Source organism: Apis cerana, linkage group LG2 (assembly GCF_029169275.1).
Source record: "Apis cerana isolate GH-2021 linkage group LG2, AcerK_1.0, whole genome shotgun sequence".
Classification (NCBI taxonomy): domain Eukaryota; kingdom Metazoa; phylum Arthropoda; class Insecta; order Hymenoptera; family Apidae; genus Apis; species Apis cerana.
In genome coordinates this window covers 6,561,560-6,575,198 of record NC_083853.1, presented here as the reverse complement: position 1 = coordinate 6,575,198, position 13,639 = coordinate 6,561,560, and the positions used below count along the sequence as shown (strand labels likewise).

Below are 13,639 nucleotides of genomic sequence, written 5' to 3'. Positions count from 1 at the left end.
CTCGAAAACATTTTTTCGAAATAGTTGTTCTTAATACTCAAAAGATGGCGCTGAACTGCGATTCTTACTCTGTTTTATCCTGTTTGTAAAAAAATGTCTTTGGTATATATGAGATGGCGCTAACGATCAATTCTTCTATTTGTATTCTTTTTTATTATATATTCTTTATCTAAATTAGTTTCATTTACGATAATCTGAAAATGGTGATAATTCTCATATTTTCATTCTATTTCTGTTAAGTTTGAAGCGCATATATTCCTATCTATTAAAAATGTAAATGTGTAATGTAAATTTCATAATAAAAAAATATATAAACTAAAAATTGATATTAAAGTCTGATTTCATATATTACACATATTTAACATACAAGATATGTTAGGTACTTTTAATTTCTAAAATAGGTTAGGTATTTTTAATTTCTATATAATGAATATTCTAAAATATGAAAAATATATGTATACATAAAAAAAATACAACATAAAAAAAAAACATGTGATTATCTGTCATTTATTTATTTATTTATTAACCAATTAAATATGAATTGGCCAAATTATGTACTATTTTAAAACATATCTTTTTTCTTTTTAATCATTATTAAAAAGTATTTGAGATAATGACCAATTTTTGTGAATTCTTTCCTACAGAATATAATCGTAGTTATAGAAAAAAGAAAATAGAACCAGCTAAAATGTAATAAAATTAAAAAAAAAAGTGTAGATAACATTATAAATCATGAAATTTTAATATCCGAATTTTACATTTTTAGAATATATCATGAAGATTATTTTACGAATCGTATAGAAGAAGGAGAAATCGATCCTCGTATAGCATCGATTCCTAAAGAATTAGATGAAACTGCTAAACAATTGGTTTATAAACATATTCTTAATAATCTGCAATCTGTTTATCAAATCAACTATAAAAATCCTTGTAAGCTATATTATATAAAAAAATAGAACAAATAATTTAAAAAGTTAATTCGTGATAGGGATCTCACGAGATGAAATAGAAATTGAAGAAAAAGAAAAAGAAAAAGACTTACAGAGTGAATTATTGGCATATATTCATGATTTATATTTCAAACCTCATACAGAAAAAGTCCTTGCACCTCCAGTAACAGCAAAAAGAAGTGAGTAGAAGATAAAAAATTTCAAATTTTACTTAATATTTTATGAAAAATAGCAAACTTTAATATATATAAATGTATTTAGTGCTTGGTTACATAAGACCACAATTATTACATGCAAATCTTTCGATGTATGAACACACGTTTAATCGTACGGGAGCAACAGTTATACTGGAAGAATATGAAAATAAAAATAAAAATAAAAAAATAGAAGAATCAAAAAATAATAATAAAGAAATTTGTACGAGTTTAGATCATGAAAATTAAATAATTTTTTTATTTATTCATATATACTTATTTGTACATTCATATAATTTAATATATAATATTAGCAATAATTAAATTATTGTAAATTAATATATAATAAAAATATTTCTTACGATTTCTATAAATAAAAATCTAAAAATAATTTTAAATATGTGTTTAACATTATTATTCAAACAATAATCCTGTATATATTTTATGTATATTTTTGCATTCTTTTTTATGTTCAAAAATTTAAATATAAAAATATTTAAAAATCTAAAGATTAAATAATATGTATAATTTGCATTATGTAATTTTTTTTAGATTAAGATTTTAAAAATGATTTCTCATTGTTAGAACTATACAATAATGCAGAAACAATTTTATTTATTAATTTTTTAAAACATTCAATTATTAAATAACTAAATTTCAAAATAATATTTTCAGTTATCGTTATTTTAAAATTAACTTAGTATATAATATAATTTTTAATGTATAATTGTATGTATGTCTCTATATATGTTCCATATGGTATCTACACAAGTAAACTGATTTTCCTTATGTCATGGCATAATTAATTTGTAAATATACTACGCAGTAAATACAAAAATCTAAAAATGTTACGAGATGTTTTAATACATTTAATAATAAGTTTTATCGGCGTAATTATTGCTATATCAGCATTTATCGTATTTTTTATTGTATATTACAATGTCGACGTTGGATTCTGGTCGATCTTATCAGGTTAGTATTCTTTTAATTTTAAATAATAAACTTTTATCATATAAATTATCTAATAACATTTTATAATACACATTAATTCAAATTAATCATAAATTGGTAAAATTTTATGATGTAAGAAATAAATATGTTTTATATTTGTAAATTAAGTATTATTTCTTGTAACAAATAAAAATTATCTGCTTTATGCACTTTATTTGATCATTATATTTTACCTATAGAACTTTATTTTTTTATTTAAAAATTATACAATTTTTTGTTTAATACTTTTTAATAAATACAGTATTTTTTTATTTTTTTATTTCATTTTAAACATATTGTATATGGTAAATATTATTGATATAGAAATTCTTTATCAATGCTAAATATAAATGATTTATGCAATAAAAAATGTTTTTATTAAATTAATTTGAATTTAATAAAAATTTAATATTAAAATTGCATTTTTATATATTACATTAGGTACATTAGCTGCAGTTTGTTTTCATTTGCATTGGGTCAAAGGAAAAGAACGTTTAGAAAGATGGCATTCTCAAATTACATTAAGAAATCTAAATATTGTTGGTTTTATAAATGCAGTGGCAGGAATTACAGCATTAATTTGGTATCTTTTTCTCACATTTTATTATAAAATACGTAAGTATATTGTTCAATTTCTTTAAATGAAAACTTTATTTGCTTATTTTTCATATTTATTTTAATATAAATTTTTTAATCAAATAATATAAAATAAAAATAAATAATAATAATATATTTTTTTAATATTAAAATTACATTTTTTACAGCAATTAAACCTATTAGTGAAAGTACAATAATATCAGCTGTTTGGTCTATGATTTGTGGAAAATGGGGTATTTTTTTAATGTATTACACTCATAAATATGAATTAATTATTCGAGAAGGATCTGTACCCATATTAATAGAAAATAATGGTTAAAATTTTTTTATACAAATAAATATAAAAACTTTTATAAGAAGTAGTTTATTAAAAGTAGTTATAATATAAAAAAAATGTTTTATTAATAAATAAATATATTTTCCTAATTATGATATGAAGTTAAATATGCACATAAATATATTCTCTATATTATTCCATTTCCTTCTTATAAAATAAAATTGAATTTTTAATATTATATATTATACGATATTTATATTTTTAAAAAATGATTGTTATTTCATTATTTCATTATTTAAAAAATTTACAAAAAATAGATCACAATATTATTATTTAAATATCACAGTATTGTATAATTGTTTAAAATACATAATCATATAATGCATAAAAAAATATAAAAGTCCATATAAAAATATTAATTCAATTTTAATGATATATTATTTTTTTAATTTAATAATATAAAATATTTTGTAATTATATAAGCATCATGTACATAAAAAAAATATATATATATATATGTAAATTATTTTTAAGCTGGTGTCAACTTATACAATGGATAAATTAATGTATAAATACTGACAATTGAAGATATCATACCAAGTATACCAATTGTTCCAGGAGTTAATTTAGTAAAACCTAGTGCTGTCAATGGAATAAACATATCACAGCCATTTTTAATTGTATCTATTACAATATTTTTATGATTCTTTAGATGATGTAACAATTCATATTGTCTCCATAAACTAGATGAGAATTTTGGTGTTCTTATTAATACATCTTTTCCTTCATTTTCAAAAATTTTTATGATTTCATAAATATCTCTTGTAAGATTCATAATAATATTCATTAACCAATATTTATTAGCTATTTTACTCCATTTTTTTATATTAACTCTAAGTAATCCTACACGACCAATCCAAATTATATGATCTGCTAATAAAAACAGAGCATTGGCAATTTTTGATAAAGTCAAAGTGACTCTTATGGTTACCTCTGGATATTTCATCATTTTTAAAGCAGAATATAAACTGTCCAAACATCTCCCAAGACGTAACACTATAAAAAAAATAAAAATAATATATTGATAACAATATCAATTATATTAAAATAATAAATATCAATTTAAAACAAATAAAATACATTTTCTGAAAGAACTAAATGTGTATTCTAAACTTCTTAAAATTTCTGCAGAATTTTGTGTACTATGACTTTTCTGAGCATAATACCAATAAGCTCTGCTTCCATATTGTAATAATCTGTAAAAATAATTATATAATATTAATTTTGTGTATTTATTTACTTAATTATATAAATGATTAAAAATACATTTCTAATTTTAAATACAATTAATATATATTTTTATATATTAAAAAAAAATTAATATGTACTTTTCTATTTATTTTATAAAATTTTATTAAGAATATTTTTGAGTACATCATAATAAAAAAAATAAATTACAATATTCGTGAAGTATAATATTAAATAATAGAATACAGGTTATGTAAAATAGAAAAATTTAATATTATGCTAATGAAAGACAATAAAAAAGAACTTATATATTTAAATACATTTAAAAAATAAATAAATTGTATACCTAATAATTCTGTCTCTGCCTATTGTTTGTTCATTTAATTTTATTATTATATCCATAATGCAATTTCAAATAGCGTAAAATTATACTTAAAGATTATAATTTTTTATTTAAAAGAGATTTACAAGTTCCGCACTGTAACGTTTTTATTTATAAGCACATATAAACAATTAAAATATAAATTATTAATATTATTACACACATATGAAACTTAACCCAACAAATTAATGTGCAAAGTTCTAAGTTCTAATATCTAAAAACTAATGACATAATCTTTTATATTCATAATTATGATGTTGCAACGTAATCTCGAACTTTGTTTTATAATACTCATAACATACTTCAAGCAAAATTGACCAAGTTTATACACAATAAATGCATAAAATATATTTTATGTCATCAGCGCCATTGAATATTTGATTTGACAAACCCGCCATTTTCAAATACTTTAAATATGGTCATTATGAAAGAATAAAATTAACGCCAATATTAAATTAAATTTCTTTAGATAAACATGTTAACTATATTACTTACATAATTACTTCTTTTATGAAAATGAATTCTGATGAAAGATGAAATTTGTTATTAATGAATGAAGAATAATGTTAAGTACATTTGGTATAAAAATGTATATAAAATGAAGTGCATGCAATAATAAATATTACATAAAATGATGAGAAAAAAATGAAAGCATAATTTATGTAACAATAATTGTACTTTTAAAAAGCTGAAAAGCTAGTTTTCCCTATTTGTGAATTAATAAATTACGAATTAATTTATTGTAGATAAGTCTCACAGAGAATGAAGAAAAACACATACAAAATGATGATTATGATTGTTTATCATGAGATAAAGAATCGCGCACATATGATATAACTGACATTGCTCGTCCTTTATATCTGAATCCTGGTGTAAGTAAAAGAATATTCACTGTAACATTCCAATAAAATAAAAAAATTATTTATATATTTATTTTATAAAAAATAATCAAATAAATTATTTAAAAAGCTATTACCTGTTATATAAAACAACAGCAAATTATTAATTGTGCTTCCAATCCATATACAAATAATGAGACAAGTTATTATTCCTGCATAATACTGCAGCATATAAAAAATAGTTTATGACAAGTTTATAACAATTTATATTTTCTTTATAAATATTTTATCTAATATTTATTATTTAAATATATAATATTTTAAATATTAAATTTATAATTTAACTTACAACATTAGGACGATCATTTCTTGTTTTTAACATTAATTTCCATAGACTTTGTAACTGTAAAATTATGATAGATAAATTTTGACAAATTTCATTTAATTTTTTCTCTTTCTGGCCTGTCCATTTGTTAACAGGACTTAGCAAAGATGATACAGGTGGTACAAGATAATCAACCAAAGCCAATATAAGAAGAGAGACAGATATTATTGTAAGTATAGCAGGTTCCAACATCCATATCAAACTATAAAAAATAAATATTACATATAACATATAAAAATAATTACTAACTGCCACAGTATATAAATTTTATTTTAAAATCAATATTAATTTTCATCATTTTAATATTAATCATTATTTTATATATCACAATATATTAAAAATTTTTAAAAAAAAAATGAAAAATTTAAAAAAACTAGACCATATATAAGAATTATAATATTATTTATAATATTATAATATAATATTATAATATTAGAAAATAATATATAAAAAAAATAATTTATAATAGAAAATAGAAAAATTTTTAATATTTTCACTTACAAAAATATTGTGGTTGTAATTCCAAGTATAAGACCAGGATACCAAGATCGTTCCCATAATAAAATAGAATTTAATGGAAGTATCACTTCACGCCAACATTCCATTCTACGTTTTAATTGTTTCATATGCTTTTCCTGCAATTAGAGTATATTATTTCAGAACAAAAATGAGTGTCACTGTCATTGATTTTTCTACCAGTAGGATTATATGATTTGATATGTAAGAACCTGTTTAATTAATTATTAAGTAAAATATATTAATTATATTTTAAATATTCTATATTTTAAAAAAACATATAAAAATCGTACCCTCTCAATTGCTGCACTATCAGCCATTCTAGCTATTAAATAAAATATTCAAATTCGCTCTGAAGAAGCAATATATTAAGACAAGAATTTGAAAATACGTCCAAGTTACAGTACAATGCAAACACAATATCCAAATTTATATTCCATTTCATTCAAATATTTACTTATTCTTTAATTTAATTATGTGATGTGCCTTTAATAAAAGTCCGAGATGCCGGATACTTTTTGCTTGAAAACACACGAAATGATGAAGAATCGACTTCTAGTTTCGAGATTATTGTAACTCGCACGCGATTGGCTATCAGTTCAAAATGTTGGTTATTGTAGGCGATACTGTGCTGATGTTGTGACGTTAAAGATTTTCTAACAGTATACCTTAAACAATCGCGTCTTAAACGCGTTTAGTTGAAATTTTATTCAAAATTTGCTAAATATGGCTGCTGTAAGTTCTGTGAGTACTTAATAATATATATTAATTTTAGTTCGCAATCTTTTAACAGCGGTACTTCTTGTTTATGTTCTGGTTAAGGAAATAGATTTCTCTCAATATATTTATCATTTAGTAATAAATTATTTGTAATAAATTTATTTTTTTAGATATCAAATGTTGAAAATCTATCTCCACAAATTATTCGACGTGTAGCTAAAGAAATGAGTGAATTAGCTGCACAACCACCCGAGGGTATTCGTGTAATCTTAAATGAAGAAGATGTTACTGACATTCAAGCTATCATAGAAGGACCCTGTAAGATTAAAACTCTCATAATTATTCTTTTTATAAAATTTCAATCAATTATTATGAACTGTTTAAGAAGTTGTATAATTTTTGAATTATAACCTATTCAAATGTCAGATTTTATATGTATATATAAATATGTCTATATTTATGTATGTACTTATACATATACACAGGCATAAAATTTGTTTTTATCAATTCATATCAAAGAAGAATATTATTTACATAATTAATTAAAATTATACTTACATGCAATATCAACAAAAATAATATTTTTCTTATAATATAATTTTTAATATTTTACCTAATTGTTGTTATAAGTTTTTATTTAACATTATTTAGTTTACATAATTTCTATATAATGATTGTTTCATCTATTAAGATTTGTGTTTATTATATTTATAAGTTAAAAATTTAAATTCTTCTAATACCAGCGGGAACGCCATATGCTGGCGGTTTCTTCAGAGTAAAATTAGCTCTTGGAAAAGACTTTCCTCAAGGACCACCAAAGGCATTTTTCCTTACAAAAATTTTTCATCCAAATGTTGCAAAAAATGGAGAAATTTGTGTCAATACTTTAAAAAAGGATTGGAAATCAGATCTCGGAATTAAACATATATTATTAGTAAGCTATTTATAAATAAAAATATTTCATTGTAATTAATATACTGATATAAATTATTTAATTAATTGATTAATATAAATAGTATATTTAATTATTTTATATTTACAGACTGTAAAATGTCTCTTAATAGTGCCAAATGCAGAATCTGCTTTAAATGAAGAAGCTGGTAAATTACTTTTAGAAAGGTATGATGATTATTCAGAGCGAGCAAAAATGATGACAGAAATACATGCACAGGTATATATATATATATATGTATATGTATATATATGTATGTATTATATATATATATAATAATGATAATATATGTATGTCAAGTTGAATTTTATATACACAATGATAGAAAGCAAATTTATGATTTAGGGAGGTGGAAAAGGTAGCAAAGCAGGTTTGGAAAGTTGCACATCCTCTGAAGTTGGAGGACCTCTGCCTAAAAAACATGCAGGAGATAAAAAACTATCAGCAGAAAAGAAAAAAATATTGAAAGATAAGAAGAGAACACTTAAAAGATTATAAAAAAAAAAATCAACATAATTTATCTATCTTTTATAATTTAAAACACTGGCGTGGTAACGTTGCCTCATATTGTACACAATTATTGCATAGTAAAAATTTATTATCTAAACTCGACTGATCTTATTATTAAGTATTTAGAAAATTAATAATTCTAGAAGCATTAAAAATGACTTCCTAAGATACAAACAAGTACAACTTTGTAGTGATCTACTTTACAATCAAGAGTGGAAAATAACATATACCACTCATGGTATCTATTAGTGAATATTTTTACATATGTACAAAATGATACCTCGTGTGACTATTTAAATTAAATAAAAAATGTTCTTCAAAAAAATATGTTTTTTTTTAACATCCTTAATTATCAAATTTGCATATTAAATATAGTCAATATAATTTTATATATTTAAAATGAAAATTGTCTTTAAGAAAGATGAAATATAAATCTTTGATTAGATGGGAAATAAAAATTATTTCATTTTCAAGAACATTGTTCTTTATTAGGTAATAACTCGTCAAACTTTCTTTGCTTCAGTCTTGTACCACTGCATTGCCATTCATACGCTGCATGAATAAAACCATGTACATTGTCTTACAAGTCCATTACTGCACAGTAAAATGTTTTATTAGTAGATGACTAGAGGATAACGGTGTCACAGCCTTATTCCACTAGAAGCTATTAGCTACACATAGTGGTACTTTATATTATTCATAATAAAAAACAATTCATTAAAATTTACATAAATCTGATGCTACTAAACATAGTAATACACATACACATGTTATAAGGTGTCCAATGTATAAACTATGTTCAAAGATGGGTTTCTAAATATTTAATATTTAATTATTCATAAAAACTAATTAGATTGAGGGCTAGAAGCACTTCTGTAGTTTGATAAACAACAACTTTTAAAGATGAATTTTACTGTATTTTTCATCTGATAACCACACACGCACGATAGTACATACAAATCCATACAGTCTTTACATCATTAACTTTTTATTATCTTTTTTTGTTTTTGTTACGGTATCATAAAAAAATCTATGAACTCCTACAAATCATTTTTCTTAAATGTCTGTAAAAATTGTATGCCAATTTTCAAAGAAACCGTCAAAAATAAAAGAGCCATTTATAAGAGAAATTTTTTATAACATTTTTCTAATGATATAGTTATACTTATTTTTATATATTCTCATGAAAATTAGGGAAACACATTGTATCGTGTTAAGTCAGATCAAAACAAAATGTTAAAAATGTGAAGGTTTGTGACGTTGTTACTTTACTTCTTTCACATAAGCTTCCAGTTCTGCATCTAATTCTTCGGCGGTAGGAGTTTTTGTCGCTTGTCGACTGCCCCCTCTGCCACCACGTCGGCCAGTTCCACGACCTACAAAAAGAAGAAAAAATATATTAATACCTTTTTTAATAAATTATTTATCTTTTTTAATATAAATTAACTACATACCTCTGATGGATCCTGCTCCACGGTTACCCCTAAAGCGGGACTGAGGTCTCTGTGTATAATTACTGCCGCTAAGTCTCGGGCCTCCACGGATAGATGTGACTGGTATTTCAGAGGTAGCAACTTGTATGTTCATTTCACGACCTGCCGATGTATACCACATATTGCAATAATAGATGTGAATAGTTGTGCAAATCATAATTCACAATAACTTCTTTGAAATTTGTTTTTCTTTAATGTCATCCCATGTTGGAGTATTTATGGAAGGATAAAAGAGAAAATGCTCAAACTGTATGTTGCTAGGTATAAACTGGAGACCAGATTAATAAGTGATACTGAAACCCTAAATATAGGCGGAATTTCATAATTAAAAAGAGACATTCAAAGCAAAACTTATAGTCCAGACATAAATTTAACTACACACCATCTAAGGGTACGCCATTATATTGTTTCATTGCTTTAATAGCATCTGCTCTTCTTTCAAATATAACATCTGCAGAGCCTAATGATCGACCTGACCTATCGTAATGCACTGCTGCTGACTTTAAGGGGCCAAATTCACTAAATAATTCCTAAAGAAACACACAAATATACAACATACAATTATTATAAAAATGTTTATATTATATTTAATAATTAAATATATAATAAATAAATAATATTAAATAATTAAATTATATTAAATGTTTATAATATTAAATGTTTTAATTTAATTTTTTTTAAATTTAAATTTTTAAGAATACAAAATTTATATTTCTTATAAATTTTAAATTGAAATTTATATTTATTTTAATTTAATTAAAAATATATATAATATATATATAAATATATATAAATATATAAATATATATAATATAAAAATAAAAAATATTAAGATAATATATTCATAAAAAAGTTTAACAATTTTATATAAGATACCTGAATATCTGAATCTGATACTCCAAAGTCAAGATTTGATACAAGAAGCTTGGTTGTTCCTGCGCTACCTATTGCACTTCGGCCAACCTTTTTTACCCCATCAAACATGTCGTGTTTCCATGCACTGTTTACATCACCCTATAAATGAGATTATATAAAAAGACATATTTCTTATAATATAAATATTCAAATATATAATATTAATTTCATGTGCATTTTGATAAACTAAAATTTAAATTAATAAAAAATATTTTACATGTTATTATTAAAAATTTTGCATTATTTTTGATCTAATAAATTAAAGTATTCTATGTTTTTATATTAATATTCGAATAGATAAACAATCAAATGTATAAAAAAGTAATACACATGAACGTCCTTAAAATCATTAAACGATTCTATTATAAAAACGCATAGTTCAATAATTTTTTCAAAAATTTAAACTAAATAATCTCTTATAATAAATAAAATATCAATATAATAAAACAAAAATTATATCAATCATATTCTTATTTCATAAAATATTGTTTGATTTTAAAATATGATCGTTAATCTATCTACAGATTAAACTATTTCGTACATAAGATAAAAATAATATGATAGTTTTTGATATATGATACACGTGACAAAGTAAATATAATGTAAATAGCAACAAGAAAAAGAAATAATTTCTTACCCTTGTGTATGGAAGAGAATTTCTTGTAATGCCACCACGATTGCGTCCCCGCATGACGCCACCAACTCTTTGCGTTCTGCGTGCTCCTCTACGAGGTGAATTACCGGCACCTCTTCCCCGTCTGCCAGTGCCGCCACGTGGTCTACTTCCTTTATTTTGCTTGATAATATCATCAAGACTCATGTCTATTTTATCAACCATCTTCATTTGTGCTGATTTTCGAATAATGACACGGCCACGCGAAAATGAATAAAACCAACCTCTTTCGTCTTCGTAATGATGGCGGCGAACGAAGACGAAACAAGCGCGCACAGAAACCTGGGAATAAAGACCGTAGATCATAGAATGATTCCTTAGAAACACCAACTGTATATATTATAGCTGTATCCTTTATTGATTAGAGCGCTCTCTAGTAATAAGTTATCAAAACAAAACACTAAAATAACAGTAATTTTTTAAAATTATTAAATAAACATTACATTTTTTTATTAACGAATTATATTTATTTTTTATTAAATTAGGTTATAGTAATATTTATTTAATTTAATTATATATATAAATATATTTCTTTACTATAATTTTACATTATTATGTATTAGTATACATATTTATACTTATTTTTAATTTAATCAAACAAAATTAAATTATTTTTTTAGAGAAATGAATTTATATTTCAAATTTATTAATATTTATTTATTTAAATATTTTTTTGTACTTTATTTTTTTCTTAAACATATTACATTATCTATTTTATTAGATTAAAATAATATATTTAATTTTTAATCTTTTGAATATCAAAAATATATATGCAGATACAAATGTATCATTTTTTTCTATATAATTATTATAGTTCATCATGTTCTTCATCTATGTCATTTTTTTCAATATTATCATGATTAATATTTGTAGAATTGCATAAGTTTGCAATATTTGTGCATAACTGTTCATTAATATCATTTTTTTTATGAATAAATAATGAAATTATAGAGTCTTCAAATTCTTCTACTATTCCTTCACACTAAAATAAAAAACAAAAAATATTAATTTATATAATATTTTAAATCATTTATTATATATTTCCAAATATAATATAAAATCAAAATACCTACATAATATTTTAAACTTTTATTTAAATCATCATCTTGAATAATATCAACTTTACTCATTTCAGGATTCATAGCACCAGATGGACTTATTAAATTTAAGATTGTTAATTCACCATTTGATTTATATGTTGCTCTTACATAGTCTGACATTTTTTCACAAATATTATCCAAAATATCCGATACATATACTTCAGATTGTGCAAGAGGAATCTTTAAATTATTTAAATATTTATTTGAAGCATGTTTTAACTATAATATAAAAATTAAAGAAAAAAAAATTCTCTTACCTTTTTATGAATAATATTTCCTTGTGCATCTAATCTGTAATTACCTATTTCAATTTCTCTTGTAGGATCAATTTTTGCTAGTTCTCCTTCAATTTCTTTCATTGTTGATCTACAAACTACATATTGTAAATATTAATTTACTATAATAATTTGTTATACTTAAAATAAATAATTATAATTTATAATTTAATATTAATTATTTAATTAATTAATTAACACTTGTGATTTTACTTACCTAAACATTTTAAAAGCTTATTATCAATTTCCTTTGATTCGGCAAAAATATATATAAATAAAAGGGAAAATATTGTTAAAATTTTCATCTATAATGAAAATATCATTAATAGACAATTATATTAAAAATAAAATTATAATTTAATTTTACTTACATTATATTTAATCAACATGTTAAATGATATTTAATTAATTTATAAAATAAAATATTCAATTTTTTTTATAATTGGAAAAGACACGTGTGTGATACTTATAAGAGCGTATATATGTATATATTATCTGTCATTGCATGTAGTCTATACATTAAATTCGGCAAAACACGAATGAGCTATCATCACGTGTAAATTCGAGAAATACCAAAATAAAAATATAAAAACACTATCAAACTGAAAAAACAATACTATTTA

At 22.4% G+C, this 13,639-nt stretch overlaps 6 protein-coding genes across 10 annotated transcripts; 2 read left to right on the top strand and 4 right to left on the bottom strand.

Annotated features, from left to right (window-relative positions):
- The first annotated feature begins 182 nt into the window (after positions 1–182).
- LOC107996851 (uncharacterized) lies at positions 183–3,160 on the top strand. Its single transcript, XM_017055140.3, has 5 exons — positions 183–690; positions 767–930; positions 989–1,129; positions 2,576–2,749; positions 2,899–3,160. Exons 1-5 carry the CDS (start codon positions 614–616, stop codon positions 3,048–3,050), a joined length of 708 nt encoding a protein of 235 aa, XP_016910629.1. The 5' UTR covers positions 183–613; the 3' UTR covers positions 3,051–3,160.
- A 255-nt stretch (positions 3,161–3,415) lies between these two features.
- On the bottom strand, positions 3,416–4,734 carry LOC107996853 (peroxisomal membrane protein 11B). The gene is made up of 3 exons (XM_028666195.2): positions 4,603–4,734; positions 4,149–4,264; positions 3,416–4,064 (listed from the first exon to the last, which is right to left on the bottom strand). The coding sequence occupies exons 1-3, from the start codon at positions 4,656–4,658 to the stop codon at positions 3,538–3,540; spliced, it is 699 nt and encodes a 232-aa protein (XP_028521996.1). The 5' UTR covers positions 4,659–4,734; the 3' UTR covers positions 3,416–3,537.
- Positions 4,728–6,812, bottom strand: LOC107996855 (ADP-ribosylation factor-like protein 6-interacting protein 1). The gene is made up of 5 exons (XM_017055147.2): positions 6,672–6,812; positions 6,364–6,497; positions 5,827–6,064; positions 5,615–5,699; positions 4,728–5,529 (listed from the first exon to the last, which is right to left on the bottom strand). The coding sequence occupies exons 1-5, from the start codon at positions 6,696–6,698 to the stop codon at positions 5,429–5,431; spliced, it is 585 nt and encodes a 194-aa protein (XP_016910636.1). The 5' UTR covers positions 6,699–6,812; the 3' UTR covers positions 4,728–5,428.
- A 163-nt stretch (positions 6,813–6,975) lies between these two features.
- On the top strand, positions 6,976–8,885 carry LOC107996854 (ubiquitin-conjugating enzyme E2 S). Of its 4 annotated transcripts, none has more exons than XM_062071964.1 (5): positions 6,976–7,113; positions 7,269–7,416; positions 7,842–8,032; positions 8,141–8,217; positions 8,396–8,885. In XM_062071964.1, exons 1-5 carry the CDS (start codon positions 7,105–7,107, stop codon positions 8,514–8,516), a joined length of 546 nt encoding a protein of 181 aa, XP_061927948.1. In that variant the 5' UTR covers positions 6,976–7,104; the 3' UTR covers positions 8,517–8,885. The 4 variants fall into 4 exon arrangements, with proteins under 4 accessions (XP_061927948.1, XP_016910632.1, XP_016910635.1 ...); XM_017055143.3 differs by having other exon boundaries at positions 8,141–8,269; XM_017055146.3 differs by having other exon boundaries at positions 6,981–7,122.
- A 570-nt stretch (positions 8,886–9,455) lies between these two features.
- LOC107996690 (THO complex subunit 4) lies at positions 9,456–12,096 on the bottom strand. Its single transcript, XM_017054859.3, has 5 exons — positions 11,606–12,096; positions 10,930–11,067; positions 10,436–10,583; positions 10,015–10,155; positions 9,456–9,936 (listed from the first exon to the last, which is right to left on the bottom strand). The coding sequence occupies exons 1-5, from the start codon at positions 11,945–11,947 to the stop codon at positions 9,824–9,826; spliced, it is 882 nt and encodes a 293-aa protein (XP_016910348.3). The 5' UTR covers positions 11,948–12,096; the 3' UTR covers positions 9,456–9,823.
- A 180-nt stretch (positions 12,097–12,276) lies between these two features.
- On the bottom strand, positions 12,277–13,554 carry LOC107996892 (protein seele). 2 transcript variants are annotated; one of them, XM_062071965.1, is made up of 5 exons: positions 13,388–13,554; positions 13,234–13,264; positions 12,999–13,114; positions 12,715–12,921; positions 12,277–12,623 (listed from the first exon to the last, which is right to left on the bottom strand). In XM_062071965.1, exons 1-5 carry the CDS (start codon positions 13,403–13,405, stop codon positions 12,450–12,452), a joined length of 546 nt encoding a protein of 181 aa, XP_061927949.1. In that variant the 5' UTR covers positions 13,406–13,554; the 3' UTR covers positions 12,277–12,449. The 2 variants fall into 2 exon arrangements, with proteins under 2 accessions (XP_061927949.1, XP_016910699.1); XM_017055210.3 differs by having other exon boundaries at positions 13,234–13,321; positions 13,388–13,552.
- Between the last annotated feature and the right edge of the window lie 85 nt (positions 13,555–13,639).

What these genes read in the sequence shown, in the direction of transcription:
- LOC107996851 (XM_017055140.3), top strand. Translation starts at nt 614, where the DNA reads ATGACCAATTTTTGTGAATTCTTTCCTACAGAATATAATCGTAGTTAT. An exon ending in AATCAACTATAAAAATCCTT is followed by an intron (nt 931 to 988) that starts GTAAGCTATATT and finishes AATTCGTGATAG; the next exon opens with GGATCTCACGAGATGAAATA. An exon ending in TCCAGTAACAGCAAAAAGAA is followed by an intron (nt 1,130 to 2,575) that starts GTGAGTAGAAGA and finishes ATATTACATTAG; the next exon opens with GTACATTAGCTGCAGTTTGT.
- LOC107996853 (XM_028666195.2), bottom strand. Translation starts at nt 4,658, where the DNA reads ATGGATATAATAATAAAATTAAATGAACAAACAATAGGCAGAGACAGA. An exon ending in GGCAGAGACAGAATTATTAG is followed by an intron (nt 4,265 to 4,602) that starts GTATACAATTTA and finishes TTATTTTTACAG; the next exon opens with ATTATTACAATATGGAAGCA. An exon ending in ATTTAGTTCTTTCAGAAAAT is followed by an intron (nt 4,065 to 4,148) that starts GTATTTTATTTG and finishes TTTTTTTTATAG; the next exon opens with TGTTACGTCTTGGGAGATGT.
- LOC107996855 (XM_017055147.2), bottom strand. Translation starts at nt 6,698, where the DNA reads ATGGCTGATAGTGCAGCAATTGAGAGG. An exon ending in ATAGTGCAGCAATTGAGAGG is followed by an intron (nt 6,498 to 6,671) that starts GTACGATTTTTA and finishes CTCTAATTGCAG; the next exon opens with GAAAAGCATATGAAACAATT. An exon ending in GCTGTTGTTTTATATAACAG is followed by an intron (nt 5,530 to 5,614) that starts GTAATAGCTTTT and finishes GGAATGTTACAG; the next exon opens with TGAATATTCTTTTACTTACA.
- LOC107996854 (XM_017055142.3), top strand. An exon ending in AGCTATCATAGAAGGACCCT is followed by an intron (nt 7,417 to 7,841) that starts GTAAGATTAAAA and finishes TTCTAATACCAG; the next exon opens with CGGGAACGCCATATGCTGGC. An exon ending in TGACAGAAATACATGCACAG is followed by an intron (nt 8,270 to 8,395) that starts GTATATATATAT and finishes TTTATGATTTAG; the next exon opens with GGAGGTGGAAAAGGTAGCAA.
- LOC107996690 (XM_017054859.3), bottom strand. Translation starts at nt 11,947, where the DNA reads ATGATCTACGGTCTTTATTCCCAGGTTTCTGTGCGCGCTTGTTTCGTC. An exon ending in ATTCTCTTCCATACACAAGG is followed by an intron (nt 11,068 to 11,605) that starts GTAAGAAATTAT and finishes TCTCATTTATAG; the next exon opens with GGTGATGTAAACAGTGCATG. An exon ending in TAATGGCGTACCCTTAGATG is followed by an intron (nt 10,156 to 10,435) that starts GTGTGTAGTTAA and finishes ATACATCGGCAG; the next exon opens with GTCGTGAAATGAACATACAA.
- LOC107996892 (XM_017055210.3), bottom strand. An exon ending in GAAATATTATTCATAAAAAG is followed by an intron (nt 12,922 to 12,998) that starts GTAAGAGAATTT and finishes AATAATTTAAAG; the next exon opens with ATTCCTCTTGCACAATCTGA. An exon ending in ATAAAAGTTTAAAATATTAT is followed by an intron (nt 12,624 to 12,714) that starts GTAGGTATTTTG and finishes TTTTTATTTTAG; the next exon opens with TGTGAAGGAATAGTAGAAGA.